Source organism: Engystomops pustulosus, chromosome 10, assembly GCF_040894005.1.
Source record: "Engystomops pustulosus chromosome 10, aEngPut4.maternal, whole genome shotgun sequence".
Taxonomy (NCBI): Eukaryota; Metazoa; Chordata; class Amphibia; order Anura; family Leptodactylidae; genus Engystomops; species Engystomops pustulosus.
The window spans coordinates 9148367-9166055 of NC_092420.1; the positions used below are offsets into that span (position 1 = coordinate 9148367).

The 17689-nt window shown below is 46.5% G+C and overlaps 1 protein-coding gene and 1 long non-coding RNA gene across 3 annotated transcripts in view; one reads left to right on the forward strand and one right to left on the reverse strand.

Moving 5' to 3' along the window:
* The window catches only part of LOC140104603 (uncharacterized), a 213273-nt gene that overhangs the window by 188783 nt on the left and 6801 nt on the right, over window positions 1-17689 (reverse strand). The gene's annotated exons all lie outside the window — the stretch shown is intronic.
* EEFSEC (eukaryotic elongation factor, selenocysteine-tRNA specific) overlaps window positions 4512-17689 on the forward strand; it is a 100209-nt gene continuing 87031 nt past the window's right edge. The window contains exon 1 of one of the 2 annotated variants that reach the window (XM_072128217.1): window positions 4512-4877. In XM_072128217.1, the coding sequence (XP_071984318.1) occupies window positions 4586-4877 (292 nt within the window). In that variant the 5' untranslated portion in view covers window positions 4512-4585. The remainder of the gene's footprint in view (window positions 4878-17689) is intronic. The other variant, XM_072128216.1, reaches the window with a different exon arrangement.

Here is a 17689-nt window from a genome sequence, read left to right on the forward strand (position 1 = left end):
TCCATATTGACATGATGGCATCACACAGTTGCCGCAGATTTGTCGGCTGCACATCCATGATGCGAATCTCCCGTTCCACCACATCCCAAAGATGCTCTATTGGATTGAGATCTGGTGACTGTGGAGGCCATTTGTGTCCAGTGACCTCATTGTCATGTTCAAGAAACCAGTCTGAGATGATTCCAGCTTTATGACATGGCGCATTATCCTGCTGAAAATAGCCATCAGATGTTACAGGGGACATTGTGCTCATAAAGGGATGGACATGGTCAGCAGCAATACTCAGGTAGGCTGTGGCGTTGTACCAAGGGGCCCAAAGACACCATGACACCACCACCACCAGCCTGACCCGCTGATACAAGGCAGGATGGATCCATGACACCACCACCACCAGCCTGAGCCGCTGATACAAGGCAGGATGGATCCATGCTTTCATGTTGTTGTACCAAATTCTGACCCTACCATCCGAATGTCGCAGCAGAAATCGAGACTCATCAGATCAGGCAACGTTTTTCCAATCTTCTACTGTCCAATTTCCATGAGCTTGTGCAAATTGTAGCCTCAGTTTCCTGTTCTTAGCTGAAAGGAGTGGCACCCGGTGTGGTCTTCTGCTGCTGTAGCCCATCTGCCTCAAAGTTGGACGTACTGTGTATTCAGAGATGCTCTTCTGCCTACCTTGGTTGTAACGGGTGGCGATTTGAGTCACTGTTGCCTTTCTATCAGCTCGAACCAGTCTGCCAATTCTCCTCTGACCTCTGGCATCAACAAGGCATTTCTGCCCACAGAACTGCCGCTCACTGGATGTTTTTTCTTTTTCGGACCATTCTCTCTAAACCCTAGAGATGGTTGTGCGTGAAAATCCCAGTAGATCAGCAGTTTGTGAAATACTCAGACCAGCCCTTCTGGCACCAACAACCATGCCACGTTCAAAGGCCTCAAATCACCTTTCTTCCCCATACTGATGCTCGGTCTGAACTGCAGGAGATTGTCTTGACCATGTCTACATGCCTGAATGCACTGAGTTATCGCCATGTGATTGGCTGGTTAGAAATTAAGTGTTAACGAGCAGTTGGACAGGTGTACCTAATAAAGTGGCCGGTGAGTGTATATTCACAGGACGTAATATACAGTTCACATGGGTTCATTGTTTGCATCTTGTGCTATGCACATCTTCTTCTACAATGACATCACTCCTATTAGACTCTGCCTCTTGCTGGGTCTAATAGGCTTCCATTCTTAGTGGAACCCGGAAGCAATGATTAGCCTCATGGTACCCCACAATTGCAATGGGGGTGGTGACCCACTGTCTCCCTTGATTGCAGCAGTTAACAAGTTAAATTGCCCCGAACTAAGCTTCAGGAGCAGGTTTTACACAACACATGGATTGGATTGACGTAAATCCCACCAATGATTCTGCTGCGGTTAAGGACTCTTTCACACTGGCGCTGTTTTTCACGTCTGTTGTTCAGTGATTTCAACGGATGCCTCACAAAGCCAATGATTTCTATGGAAGTTTTCACATTGGCTTGTATTTTCATTGATCCTATATTTTTCACGGATGTGGATCACGGAAAGCAATAGAAGTCTATGGGGCCGCAAAAAAACAGATGAAACATCCGTTTTTTTTTCACTGAAAAACCAGGTGTGATGTTTTCAAAGCAATGTTAAACCTTTAGTTTTTTATTTTTTTGCGGACACGGAGACAAAACGGATGCATCACGGAAACAAATGAGAAGAAAAACGGAGATACAACAAAGATACATAACGCAACAGATACACAACTGAAGCTGCGGAAGACGCCAATGTGAAAGAGCCCTAACCCTCAGCAATTGTGTTCCGTATGAAGGGTCCATTAAATACACAAAAGAAGAAATCTAAATTTCTTTCTAGTGCCTCTCAGCGCTACGTCTCCGTCCGCCCGTCATGAGATACCTGAGGGGGGCCAATGTGTTTATAGAATGGGAATAGCCGCGTCCGCAGAACGCGCTCATGTTCTCCTCCACCATTTAAATATCCTTGAAGTTTGATGGATTCAGACTGTCAAGAACATTGTTATTTTTGGAGCCTGTCCCCCTCAGTATAAATATGGAAGAATATGTGTGAGACCTGAACATTTAACCCCGACCATTCCTGGCAATATCACATCCTGCGCTTATTCTAGGATCGCTATAGGAATGAAAACAACGTCTCCATGATAAAGGAAATCTATTCTGCGGGTCGGTGTTGGGTTTCTCCGGGGTAAGTGCTTCATGCACTAAACATGTCGAATTTATTTGTAGTCGTGGATTGAATTTCGACAAAAGGGAAAGGTACAATCTATGGACACGGACCAAGGTCTTACACAGGACTCCTGAGTAATGAACGGCTTATTTATATGGGGGAAATTTATTTAGTTTGGACGCGGCTAATACTTATTTTACACTTAAGGTTTAGGTAGAAGCGCACACACGCATTAGAATTGGAGGAAATTATGCCTTCATTCCCACAGCAGAATAATCCTATTTATGGGAGTTCATTGAGATATTATTATGATTATAAACAGCTGGGGGTTAATATGATAATGTGGGGTTGTTAATCATCGGAGGATTGGAAGGCGTCTGCACACACTGGTAACGTTATGTATTGCAACTTGGCCTCAGACCTATACAGGGTAAATGTCACTTCTCAGACTATATGACACTTGTAGGGTTACCCGAGGAAATATATAGATATTAATGTGTGGTCCTCTTCTCCCAAGTCCTACACACCCCTAAGCATTGGATGGGGGTGACATCTAGATCGCTCAGACCACCCGATCTTGGGGCAGGAGACCTAAGCCTCTCTTTTCTAATGGAATGATGGTCGCACTAAACTTCATGTAAAGGAGAAGAGTTGATGGAATGGTGAAGATGGAATGGTGCAGCCTTGGGTGAGACTAAGTTTCATTGATATCCACTACCCGCAGGTTGGGGTCCGTTCTCGTAATCGGTGAGGGTTCCAAGAGTTGGACCTCAATAGATGATAACAGGGGTCCTGTGTGTCTTGCTGCTCCATTCAATACTCTGAGAATGTTGGAAATTACCAAGCTCAGCGCTTGGGTATCTCCATCATGTGTATAGACGAGGAATAGGAGTAACCAGAGGGCTGTGTTTGGCCATTTCCGACACTCTCATATAGCATGGAGTGTCAGCATGCATGCTCGATTCACTACTGGACCTCCATTCTCGTGATCGGTGAAAATCCCAGTCCTCGGAGATAACAATCAAACTTAGTACAACCCCTATAAAAGTCTAGATGTTCAGGTCTGTATGTATGGGCCTGCGCACCCAGGACCAGCCTCTACACATGTGATGGCGCCTTATTTCCAGATCTGTACAAGCTGCCAGGATCAGCTGATCAGCAGGGGTGACAGTATTGGCGTCATATCACTTTGATATTGATGAACTGTCTTATGGAAATGGTCAATTGTCATCTCAAAAATAAAAACAACAAACAAAATATATGTAAAGAAGTCCTGGGTTTGCTCTAGCTCATGTTTTCATCCCCTATTCACAGGAGTGGAAAGAGCGTCCGCCAATCAGGGGTGGATAAGACTGCCATGGGCCCTGGTCTGTATGAATGTTATGGCCCCTACAAGTCTGGAGTCACTTCCTGTATATGGTGCTAGAATCAGCTTCTTGGGGAATGGAGAATGTGTCCCTTTTGTCTGCTCTCAATCTGTGATTTAAATGGCTCTTGTGTACAAGTGTATTGAGAGCAAGAACAGATTACGAGGATCTCAGTATAAAATTTGGTGGGTGGTTTGGTGCCCATGGCCCCCTGGAAGGCTTAGGCCCCGGGCTGCCACCCAAACCCCCCATATTATAACCCACTACCGCCGGCTATGGCACAGGTAGCGCCAGTACATTCATGTATAGTGAAGATAGATAGTGCCAGAGATACCTGAGTGCTGTGCTTGGCAATTGTACCCATTGTATGCTTTACCTACTGCTACATCAATTAGAGAGAAAAGGACCCTCATTTCGGTGATTGCGGAGTCCCAGCATTCAGACCCTCACCATTCTGACGATTATCCTTATTCTGTAGCTAGGGGATAACAATCAAAGCAAATGCAACCCCTTTAATTCTGTGACCCCTAATAATTTACCCCTTCACCCTCCTCCTTGAATGGTCGCTCGGATTCTGACCATTAACATAAATTAGTTTATACATTGGATAATTTTACAGCTAATTATATCATGAATTATACACTGAGTTTATCGGAGTATTTGTTAGCGCCGGTACTTTTCTATATATGAGAAGAGCCACAAATGATTCTTATTCTCATGTATTTTTTTGCTGTAGCAGTGGATTTTCCCCACTTTCCTGCATTGAGGCGCCCACAACATGAAGTTTATGGCGCAGTCTCGGCCTGAACTTTATTAATATTTAATCATGAAGGTTTTTTAGTGATATTTTAACAGAAAACGTGAAATAAATCGCGTAATGTGAAGGATTTGGTGCCTTTTAGTCTCTGGGAACTGATTGGCTCCGTCTTTTGTTTCCTGTGGGGAGAGATTAGTGGCGCACAACGCGGAAGTAGAGCGTTTCATCGTGGAACGCATGCATGGCGGCCCCCATGGCTCCGGTTGGGGAGACTTTGAACTTTAATGTCGGGGTGCTGGGGCACATTGACAGCGGGAAGACCTCCCTGGCCAAGGCGCTCAGCACCACAGCGTCCACCGCTGCCTTTGACAAGAACCCGCAGAGCCGGGAGCGGGGCATCACCCTGGACCTGGGTTTTTCCTCCTTCACGGTCCCCCTGCCCGAGCAGCTGAGCCATACCGGCTACCGGAAGCTGCAGTTCACCCTGGTAGACTGTCCGGGCCATGCCTCCCTCATCAGGACCATCATAGGGGGTGAGTGGCTGCCGGGGAGGCTGAGGGTCGTAGTCCTATTCCTGACATATGGCTGCAAATTTCTTATAGACTTGTGTCTCTGCTTGCTGTCAGTGAATAGTAACACGGCTGTTTACAACCACAAGTTGAAAACTAGTCCTGACATAATGCCTTTCACAGCTGAGGGTTTGTTATAATCCTGAATGATTTTCTATGATCCAAACACACGATCTGCTGATCCTTTAAATCTCTATGAGAGGCCGGAGATCACTGAGCGCTGTGCTCAGCTATTTCCCACTCCCTAATTTAGACACTGAATGGAGCGGCGGGATTCATGCTGCTCCGCCAATTACATAATTCGCACTCCAACTGAACAGATTGCATCTCTTATCCTCACACTGCTGTGATCTTGGCTCTCTGCATTGAGCTGCCACACAGATCCCTTATGCTCTGATCTGAGGGAGACCTATCAGAATTTGTATGGTGAAAGAGCTTTTGGCTGTTGGCATTGCTGAGTGAGTTTAGAGCAAGTAGGTGCAGAGAGCAAAGAGCACTGCAGTGTGAGGACACGCCCCAAGTGCACTTGGCGCAGCTGCAATCCTGGAATATAAATCTCCTCTACTTACAACACACACAAAAGGTCTGATTATATATCTCTCCAGGGAAAAAACTGACACTAGCCACAGAGAGCACAGAGCACAGCAGTGTGAGGATTCGTCCCCGGTGCACTTGGAGAAGCTCAAATCCAACATATGTCATCCAAACAACATACACAAAGATATGATTACACATCTCTCCAGGGACAATACCTAACATGGTCTGCCCAGAGCACAGCAGTGTGAGGAGTAGGACACGCCTCCAGTGCACTTGAGAAGTTGCTATCCTGGAATATAAATCTATATTTCACAATCCTGCTGCTACTAACATACACACAAATATTAGTGATTCACTAATAAATCGCTATGTAGCCCCCAACATATGGAACTGATGCTACTGCTTTTTTTCCCCTCCCCAATCAGCTGCAGTTGTGGGTGGAAACTTGTGTCCTGAGGCATCAGAATCTCCCCTAAATTCATTGGGTTCTGTTCTTGGGTTGCAAAATATTGACCCGGCTCTTACACCGGGACATGGGAACGTGTGTGTGATCCCAATGAATAGTCTTTGTCCATCCCCTATCCGCTGACTCGGCATAGAGCGCACAGACAATCTCTATGTCTGTGGTAGCCTTAAAGGCAAAGGCTGTCAGACCGTGTACGGCGACCCCGTGTGCGGCGCTCTGGATAGTGCTGAAGACTTCTGCAATTTACATTCCACAGAGTTAAAGAGAATCTACCACCAGAAATCCATCATTTATTGACTCATAGATCCACGCACCGTAACTGTGAGGAGACCTCCAGCCTGTGAAGCTACAGCACTGAGGGGCTCTGGAAACACCCATCAGAGCCATTTGGGCTCATTAGCATAACTTTAAAAGTTGATTTTTAAAAAGGAGGAGGTCATGGATAACAGATATAAGAAGATCCCACAGTCCCAGTGCCTGTAGCTATGAGTAATGTCCCTGGTTTATCAGGAAGGATTTTGGAGGTTCCTTTAAAGGGATGATGTAATGTTGAATTTTCTGATGATATGACCTCATATAAACGGGGTCTCCCTTATACTAAAATGAATGCAACGACTGATCACACACGTGTAGCTGCTCTAGGACAACCATGAGCCTATGTGCAGTGCCCCCTCATCTCCACCATCACACATCCATGTTGCAGCGTCATTGTTGACTCGTCAGGTGTCATCATCATATTTAAAAAAATGCCCTCCAAATTTTATTTATTTTTCAATTTTGTTTTTCCCACGGAATAAAAAAATTCCGGGAGACAATAGTCCATTCTGTGAAGAAGCGAGTCTCTCCTGAGTGGGAGCAGGTCACGGTGACACATCAATGAATCCTTGGTGCCGCCTGGTTCCCTCCTTTGTTTCCCCGGCATGTCATGAATGTAATCAGCCGCCGCCATCGTGTTTCTCCATTATTATTTTCTTCTCAGTTTGTTCTTCCTGCCAACAACAGTTTAAATGTCCGCAGAAGGAGATGTGAACAGTCGCCACTGCCGAGAATGCGTGTCCCCCGTGTGTGTCGCCCATTGTTGGGTCCGGGTTCTCTCTTAATTTATACTAATTGTGACTGAAGACGGCGCTAGAACCTTCTGCATCTCGTTTCATCGTGTAAAATATCAAAGTATTAACAAGTTCCCTGTGTATGGGAATGTAACGTTCCCTTAAAGGGGTCTTCCAGCTCCCAAATTAGCCCCCAGTAAAATCAGCCTTGTGTAGAGCACCACATGAGCTTTCCACATGCATCTTTCTTGTTTTACAGCAATTTGTGGTTTTGAAGCTAATTTATGTTTTTATTTTTATGCAAATGAGCTCCTCAGTGCTCTAGGGGCGGGGCTGACACAGCCGTAATCTTCTTTCCACATCTTATTCCTATGGAAAGTGTAAAAAACTGAATAGAATAGATGGAAGAAAATGGGAGCACCAACCGGTATAGCTCAGCGAAAATGGAATTGTCTTTAAAATTTGTAGGAAACTGGAAAGGTCTGGAAAGTATATACAGTGTTCATCCGCTTCGCCCCCAGAGGGGGTGTTAGATGAGGACCCCCTCTATGATGATAGGGGATGGCTGTTATTAAGGTGACTGAACTGGTTGTGTCTTTACAACACTGCCTAAAAACGAAGCTCATTTGCAGCTCACATGCAGAGCTCTGTGTCTCCATGGCAACAGACCCCAAACATGTTGCTGGTATGGTATTAAATAAAAGGATCTCATCTTTCACATCACAACAGGCTTTTGGTTCTATGAACAGATACAGTTAAAGACATAGCGGGAAATAATAGCTGCAGATAAAGTTCTTGCATATTTTTTTTACCTGCCTGTATGTCCAGTGTTGTAGATCATAGAACAATATGCCTGAACTTCTATTTAATATGACACAAAAAGATTGTTTCTAGGTGCCATAGAACAGGGTCTTCTGAAGTGACACTATCCCTCCAATCACCAAACTTGACTCCTCTCATGTGAAAACGAGTCATATTTGCCTGACTTTGGGATTTCACATGAAAGAGGGACTCCTAGAAGGAACATTTCATCCTATATTTGAGGGGCTGGTAGTTTAGTGGTGTAAAACTTGCTGACAGGTTCCCTTTTAAGGTTCACATTATAGTAGATAGTCAGTGTCTTTATGTTGGTTTGTACGGACTCTTTAGGTGATCTCCCAGTAGAGCCCCCCAGGCCCCTCTGCGGAGGTCTCCAGCGATTCCTGCCCTCAGACTTGTCTCTTAAGCCGCCGCCTGCAACAAATTAAGATTTAAAGTGAATAGAGAAGGAACGAAGCATTGCCCCCGGTGATCTAATCTGTCATATCTCCTGACGCCTGCCTTTGCACCGGGCGCAGCTACTTTTTGGCTATGGATCAGAGAGGTCCCTCGATTAGGGCAAATGTCTTGGGGTAACTTAATTTCTAGGAGTTTTTGTTGTAGGTATTTGGTGTTTGCCTCTGGGCGGGATGTCTGAGCCTCTGCTTTATGTGATATCTTGTAGAGATGAGACATTGTATGCTATTCCTCATAGGGGCTTTGACTTTGTTGCAAAATTGATATGTTTCATAATTGTTACTACTTTAAACGAAACCTTGTCTTTAAAGGGGTGGTCCAAACCTTTTGTAGTGAGAGAGAGCTGAGCTGCAATACCCCAGTACAGCCACTACTTAGGGTACTGGCCGCTTAAAGGGAACCTGTCTGGGCGATTTGGGACACAAAAACCACCCACAGGTCCTGATGGTGTCCTCATTCGCCCTGTATGAGTTCCAGGGTGGGGACAGTAAAAAAAGAAAAAAACCAATAATACTTTGCTGCTCTGGAGCTCTCTGCTCCTGCGCGTTGCGGCAATGAAGCCGGAGTAGTACACCCCAGCTTCAATGCGCATGCTCTATGGGTACAGCGCATGCGCAATGAATAGGTGGTCGTCTCCCGGCATCACGAGAACTTCAGATGTGAGTCTCGAACTCGCATCTAGGTAAGTATATATGTTCATTTTTTTTATGTTGGCCCCCATCATGAGAGCTATTAAAGGTCGTTTTGGGACTGTAAACCACATACCATATGGACGTGTATTTGGTTTAAAGTCCCAGAACTGGTGACAGGTCCTCTTTAAGTCTCTAAGTGTCGGATTTTGGACCCCACCAATCGGATATTGCCATGACATGTCGCCTATGTATATGAATGGCGCCAGCAGGAGATGGATCAGTGTCAGCCATGAGGTCACACCCCTAAATTCTAGTGCAATGCTTTCACTTCATTATGTAGGAATATCACTACAAGTTTAGGGAAGAGGCTCTGCCACCACTAGTGCCTAAAGGTAGGGGATGAATTTCCCTTCTAGAAAAAAAAATGTGCACATGAGTTGAAAAGAGTCATATTTGCCAGTGGTGAGTCAGGTGTAGAAGTTGCAGGGGGAGTGTCAATTCAGACACCTCTATGTACAGATCTATCGATCCAAAAAACATGTAGTTGGTGACATTTAAAAGATAAGAATCTCCTCTTTCAGAACACATCAGGCTTGTGGTTCTGAGTGCTACAGAACAGGAGATACAGGCAGTTAAAAACATATGTGAGCTGCAGATAAAAATCAGATTCCTGCCTCCTTTTGTTCACCTGTCTGTGTCTTCACCTCTGTAGCTCCAAGGACCGCAAGTCTAATGTGACCTGAAAGATGAGATTCTTATCTTTAATATGACACAAGCTGCACATTTCTAGGTGTTATAGCTGAAGATAGAGGCTTGTAAAATGACGCTACCCCCAACCACTAAACTTGACTTTTCTCACCTTATTTTTACATGAAAAGGGAATTTTTGGTAAGGACATTTCATCCCCTAACTGGTAGTTTGGTGCGCTAAAATCAGCTGACAGGTTCCCTTTCGCATTAGCTCCTTGTTCTACTGGCTGCAGCCTATTCCAGCACGTTAAGGGTCAAAACGAAAATTTCCTTTTGTAAATTCCACAAATATTTGTCCCGTGTAGTTTTGATTCCTGTCCCCACATGATATCTGTGTGCGGAGTTGAGCGCTCGTATGTTTCCACTTTCCAGCGTCTCTTCTGTTAACTTAAAATTTTTTTTTTTGAACTCTTGTAAATGCCCGAGGGAGACAAGATTAGGGGCAGCGGGTGTATCCGACGCATCTGTGCCGAGGTATTCAACCAGGTGACGCAATGATGGAGGAAAACAGACGGAGCCCCAAGATCAAGGGATGAGTAACCTCATTAGTTGGGTTCAGGACCAGGCCAATATCGGAAGGGGATTATACAAGACGTTTCCTAATTCCGTAATGTTGTGGGGTCAGGAAAAAGACAAAGCTGCGCCGATCCCAGGATAAGGGCCGGGTTATTGAAAAATACACTGCGGGCCACATGTGCCGAGACCAAGTAGATACAATCTGGGTCCATTTTTCCAGGGATTCAAAAGCAACGATCTGGTTGGTTGATAGAAGCGGCGCCTCTGCTCCCCTCTTACATTACCCTAGTCTTACTGATTGTGCTGCTTAGTAGCAGCAGGACTGTGAAAATGGATGTATATTCCATAGTGTGCTGGTGGCAAGTCCTCACACTGCTGTGCTCTTGGCTCTGTGCTCCACACTGCTCCAAAGCTCCTTCCTTCTACTCTGAGTAACTGCTGTAGCAGGATTTGGGTTGAATGCTACAGTGGGCACTCGGAGCAGAAGAGAGGGACTATGAAGAAGCTTAAAAGGGATATTCCCATTTCGGCAAATTGATGTTATTGTTTGTATGATGATGGAATTATACAATTTTCCGATATACTTTATCAATTCCTCGCACCTTTCTAGATCTCTGCTTGCTGTCATTCTATAGAAAGCTTCTATGTTTACTTCCAGGAAACAGAAATCTGACCGTGGTCACACAGGTGCACGGCTTGTTATAACCTGCGGCTCTGATTACTCTCTATGGTACTAATGAGCCGTGCACCTGTGTGACCGTGGTCAGATATCTGTTCACTGGAAGTAAACATAGAAGCTTTCTATAGAATGACAGCAAGCAGAGATCCAGAAAACTGATACAGAATTTATATTGGAAAATTGTATAACTTGTCATTATACAAACAATAACATTTGTTTGCTGAAATGGGAGCAGAGAGCTCAGAGCACAGCAGTGTGAGGACACGCCCGCAGTGCAAAAGCGGTAATATAAATCCATATTTGACAGTCCTGCTGCTACTAACAACACACATAAAGATCTGATTATAGGTACAATAAAGCTCCAGGTACAATAACTAAGACTGGCTGCAGAGAGCACAGCAGTGTGAGGACACGCCCGCAGTGCACTTGAAGAAGCTTTAATCCTGTAATATCCATATATCACAGTCCTGCTGCTTCTAACAACACACACAAAGGTGTGACTACACATCTCTCCAGGGACAATACATAACACTGACTGCAGTCTGTAGGGTCACACCTGCTGACAGGTTCCCTTTTATTAAGGGGCATTCAACCATGAAGTTTAGACCATGTAAGAAATTGGCTGATAACAGGGATCAATAGATTGTATGCAGGAAAATACATGTAACCAGTATAATAATCGCTGCTGTGATTGCATTTGGGGGCACAAGGGGGCGTTGTGCCTTCCGCAATTTGACTCCTACCTGGAATTTCAGGGGTCAGAAGGTCGGGGATGATTATTTGACCCTTTCGTGGTGTTTAACCAAGTCCATGGTACATTGTGCACGGACAGCTCTGTCCTCTGACATGGCTTGGCCTCTAGATCAGAGTCCTGAGATGTGTCCAGACATCTGTGCGGTGGCGATGACGGCTCACCCCTTGACCAGGTCATAAATGGTCTCTGTAACCTCTTCCCCCACCACTAGTTCTCATATATCAGCTATGCCTTGGAAAGCTGGGTGATAACCCATATGGCCGCCTTTATAGCATTGTTATACAGCTTTCCTGGAGTCCTGGCTGGTGCTGACTACATAGGGGCTCCTGATGTGGGGAGGGGCAATGTATAGGGGTGACTAATGACTAATTACAGTCATTAGGAGGGAAGTAAGGTGATGGCTGCCCATCTCCCCGGGCCATAGACCTGTCAGCAGTGACTGCGGCTCTGCCCGGGTGCATGTAGCCAGGTCTGTGTCATCATGGGCAGAGTCGCCCCCCCCCCCGGCCTCGCACGGGCCGCAGATGAAATATCAGAAGCTGCTGAAATGTCAGTGACAGTAATTGTTTCCTCCCTTCATGTACATCAGACCCATCATCAAAGGCCCCTGTGGCAGCGAGGAATTCCCAGGCGGCGATGCAGGGGTCAGGGTGATTGACAGCCGGGAGCCAAAATGGGGGACTACCGCTCCCAGAATGGATCAGTGGTGCTTGATAAAATCCCTTCTGCTTGTTGGTGGCCTCCGTCTATGATAAAATCCCTTTTTCTGCCCTTCAGCAGCTTCGTGGGGCCTTGGTTTTTGTATGACATATCGTTATTTGTACCAGCTCAGAAAACACAGAAGAGAGTTCACATTTTTATTTTGCTTGTGTGGTTTTTGAGTTTGCTATCGATGACCTTAGATCCTTAGCCCCGGTCCTGTATGTCAGATCGTGGGGGGGTGTACTGGCTCCATAAACTGAATAATGAGCTCTTGGATCGGGCCCCTGTGATACGACTAGTCTTGGTCACAAGAGAAATGCATCACAGTATAACAGCTGATCACCAGCGGTGATGTGACTCAGACCCTCAATGATCCTAAGGGTAGGCCATCAATAGTTAAAGGGATCCTGTCACCAGGAATGTGATTTTCAGCTGGTGACAGGTTCCCCTGACAATCCCTTCCCCCTCACTGTGTATGATTACATCATGCAAAGAGAGGGGAAGTGCTGAGGGAGAAGGGTGAGGGTGCGATAGTGTAACAGCAGCATAGAGGGGCTCTGGTAACACCCCCCTGAGTCCTTCTGGCTCATAATTTTAGAAGGGAGGAGGCCATGGATAACAAATATAAGAAGATTCCCTCAGTCCCGTTGCCTGGATCTATGAGGGAGTGTCTCTGGTTTATCAGGATGGATTTTAATGGGAGATTTCCTTTAATGTGGTACTGAAAGGGTTAACTAGCATTTTTTATTTTTTCCTCAACCATGCCGGACTATAGTTTTGTCTCCAGTTGGGGATCACACAAGTGCGATGGCAGCGCCCGTTACCTGGATGTAGTAATCCTGCAAGGTGATGTGTGGTCCTGGTGTGAGAAGGGGTTAATCCTGGGTCAATGGGACTTCTAGAATGAGATAGATCAGTATTAGAGGAATAACGTCTCTCCAGTTTCTGGCTATGAAGGGCAGATGCCGGATCAGGAGACTTTTAGGGTTATTGCTGGATTGATGGAATTTCACTACATTACAAATCTTTGTGATATTTCCTGTGTTCCTGCTTCTGTCTTGTCAAATTAAGAGAATAATTCCACGGGGCACATGTATGACGAGTCCGGCTTTGTCCTTGTTTTTTGGGACTTTACTTGCCTTTTCTGGAGGTCAGATTTATTTTACGGCTTTTTCATTATTGATGCATGTGGCGTTTTGATCTTTAGCTAATTTGCAACTTTTTAAACCAAAAGTTTCCAAAAGTCGCAGTCAGTTCTAAGCTAAGATCTACGCCTGGTCAGGGGCAGCTGTAGACGTGCACCAAGCTTAAAACTTTTTTGCAACTTATAAGAAAAAAAAAAACTGTATGCAAACCAGCCTGAGGGGCTCCAGGCTCCATTGACACCTACGGTCAAAGGTTGCCAGATCTCTCCCTGTCCCCAATGGGGCTCACAATCTAATTAACCTACCAGTATGTTTTGGAGTGTGGGAGGAAACTGGAGGACCTGGAGGAAACCCACGGGAACACGGAGAGAAAATACAAACTTTGCAGATGTTGACCCTGGTACATGAACCCAGGACCCCAGCGCTGGAATGCTAACCACTGAGCCACCGTGCTCCAAGGCTGGAATGCTAACCACTGAGCCACCGTGCTCCAAGGCTGGAATGCTAACCACTGAGCCACCGTGCTCCAAGGCTGGAATGCTAACCACTGAGCCACCGTGCTCCAAGGCTGGAATGCTAACCACTGAGCCACCGTGCTCCAAGGCTGGAATGCTAACCACTGAGCCACCGTGCTCCAAGGCTGGAATGCTAACCACTGAGCCACCGTGCTCCAAGGCTGGAATGCTAACCACTGAGCCACCGTGCTCCAAGGCTGGAATGCTAACCACTGAGCCACCGTGCTCCAAGGCTGGAATGCTAACCACTGAGCCACCGTGCTCCAAGGCTGGAATGCTAACCACTGAGCCACCGTGCTCCAAGGCTGGAATGCTAACCACTGAGCCACCGTGCTCCAAGGCTGGAATGCTAACCACTGAGCCACCGTGCTCCAAGGCTGGAATGCTAACCACTGAGCCACCGTGCTCCAAGGCTGGAATGCTAACCACTGAGCCACCGTGCTCCAAGGCTGGAATGCTAACCACTGAGCCACCGTGCTCCAAGGCTGGAATGCTAACCACTGAGCCACCGTGCTCCAAGGCTGGAATGCTAACCACTGAGCCACCGTGCTCCAAGGCTGGAGTGCTAACCACTGAGCCACCGTGCTCCAAGGCTGGAGTGCTAACCACTGAGCCACCGTGCTCCAAGGCTGGAGTGCTAACCACTGAGCCACCGTGCTCCAAGGCTGGAGTGCTAACCACTGAGCCACCGTGCTCCAAGGCTGGAGTGCTAACCACTGAGCCACCGTGCTCCAAGGCTGGAGTGCTAACCACTGAGCCACCGTGCTCCAAGGCTGGAGTGCTAACCACTGAGCCACCGTGCTCCAAGGCTGGAGTGCTAACCACTGAGCCACCGTGCTCCAAGGCTGGAGTGCTAACCACTGAGCCACCGTGCTCCAAGGCTGGAGTGCTAACCACTGAGCCACCGTGCTCCAAGGCTGGAGTGCTAACCACTGAGCCACCGTGCTCCAAGGCTGGAGTGCTAACCACTGAGCCACCGTGCTCCAAGGCTGGAATGCTAACCACTGAGCCACCGTGCTCCAAGGCTGGAATGCTAACCACTGAGCCACCGTGCTGGCCATAAAAATTCTTTTTAGGAATTTTTCTAAAACATCAGGGCCTGATGTTATAGCCACCGCGTCGAATACCAACCACTTCATCCTGGTGGTAGATGTCCTTTAAAGAAAAAGGCAAAACAAAAGTTTGATACATGTGCTCCAATGAGTATCACTACCACTGCCCCTGGGCCTCACAGTCACCGGTCAGTGCTGTGGGTGACACGTCTGAGCCCCCCGGGATTGTCTAGGTCTGTCTGTTGTCTATAGCCCCATGTGTAAGGAGAGCACTGCGGGGCGATGGATGAGGGGGGGGGGGGGAATAAATAGTTACTTTTCTTGAATGTTCCAGTTATGTAAAACAGTGGCAACAAGTTCTGTAAATATGTTACAAAAAGTTATTAAAAGTTCATAGAAAAGTTTTTAAAAATGTTAAAATAAAAAAAAAAGCTTAACTTAATTTAAAAGCTAAATCGGTCACTAAAAAGTGAGATAAAATGTTTCTCTTTTTGTAAACTCTACAAATAGTCGTATAAATATTATCAAAAAGTTTTCTAAAAAGTTTCAAATGGCAAAATTCAGAGATGGAGCTGGAAGTCCTGGACACGTAGATGCCGGCGCTCCAGTGTAACGCGCTGTATCCCCCGGGTCGGTTCTGATCTGTATGTGTGTGAATGGGGCGGCCGCTGTGTCGCCAGCCTGTCCTGTCCCCCCGGCAGACCCCTCCCCACATAACAATGAGCACATTCAGGTCCCGGCTTGTGTTTTCAGTTATTAAGAAAACAGTCGCCTGTCTCTGCTCGTGACTTTAATCTTTAGGAGTCTGTATCACGGATCGGATGCCTTATCCTCCCCCCCCCCTTTATTTTTTTGTTTTATAAATTCTGTTGTTTGGTGAAAGTTCTGAAAAAAAAAAAGTTTATGGGGTTAACTCTTTATTTGCTTCTAAAGGTATTTCAGATTTTAATGCTATTGAATTTCCATTTGGGAGCCAAATGATGTTGTGAAATTGATCTGTGCAGCAATGGGGGAGGGGTGGAGGGAGCGGGGGGGCGGGTGGTTTACTGTGACTGAGGGGGTTTTGTTAATATATTATAAGATTATTATAATAGCTTATGGCCAGGAGATGTGATTGTGACCTCGAATTGAGAGACCTAATAATAATAATTCCTTTATTTATATAGCGCTCACAGATTACACAGCGCTGCACAGAGTTTGCCAAATCAGTCTCTCTCCCCAATGGGGCTCATGATCTAATCACCTACCAGTATGTTTTGGAGTGTGGGAGGAAACCGAAGGACCCGGAGGAAACGCACGCAAACATGGAGAGAACATACAAACTCTTTGCAGATGTTGATCCTGGGACAGGAACCTAGGACCCCAGCACTGCAAGACTGTAGTGCTAACCACTGAGCCACCGTGCTCCAAGGTTGTAATGCTAACCACTGAGCCACCGTGCTCCAAGGTTGTAATGCTAACCACTGAGCCACCGTGCTCCAGGGCTGTAATGCTAACCACTGAGCCACCGTGCTCCAGGGCTGTAATGCTAACCACTGAGCCACCGTGCTCCAGGGCTGTAATGCTAACCACTGAGCCACCATGCTCCAAGGCTGTAATGCTAACCACTGAGCCACCATGCTCCAAGGTTGTAATGCTAACCGCTGAGCCACTGTGCTGCCCATAAAAATTCTTCTTAGAAATTTTTCTAAATAGGGTCCGATGTTATAGCCACCGAATTGAATACCAACCTCAGCTGGACACTAATGAGGCCAGTGATAGGATGGGGTTACTATCTGTCATTACCCTGTTACATACATATAGAGATATATAGATATATACACTCACTGGCCACTTTATTAGGTACACCTGTCCAACTGTTCGTTAACACTTAATTTCTAATCAGCCAATCACATGGCGGCAGCTCAGTGCATTTAGGCATGTAGACATGGGCAAGACAATCTCCTGCAGTTCAGACCGAGCATCAGTATGGGGAAGAAAGGTGATTTGTGGCCTTTGAACGTGGCATGGTTGTTGGTGCCAGAAGGGCTGGTCTGAGTATTTCAGAAACTGCTGATCTACTGGGATTTTCACGCACAACCATCTCTAGGGTTTACAGAGAATGGTCCGAAAAAGAAAAAACATCCAGTGAGCGGCAGTTCTGTGGGCGGAAATGCCTTGTTGATGCCAGAGGTCAGAGGAGAATGGGCAGACTGGTTCGAGCTGATAGAAAGGCAACAGTGACTCAAATCGCCACCCGTTACAACCAAGGTAGGCAGAAGAGCATCTCTGAACGCACAGTACGTCCAACTTTGAGGCAGATGGGCTACAGCAGCAGAAGACCACACCGGGTGCCACTCCTTTCAGCTAAGAACAGGAAACTGAGGCTACAATTTGCACAAGCTCATGGAAATTGGACAGTAGAAGATTGGAAAAACGTTGCCTGGTCTGATGAGTCTCGATTTCTGCTGCGACATTCGGATGGTAGGGTCAGAATTTGGTACAACAACATGAAAGCGCGGATCCATCCTGCCTTGTATCAGCGGCTCAGGCTGGTGGTGGTGGTGTCATGGATCCATCCTGCCTTGTATCAGCGGCTCAGGCTGGTGGTGGTGGTGTCATGGATCCATCCTGCCTTGTATCAGCGGCTCAGGCTGGTGGTGGTGGTGTCATGGTGTGGGGAATATTTTCCTACCTGAGTATTGTTGCTGCCCATGTCCATCCCT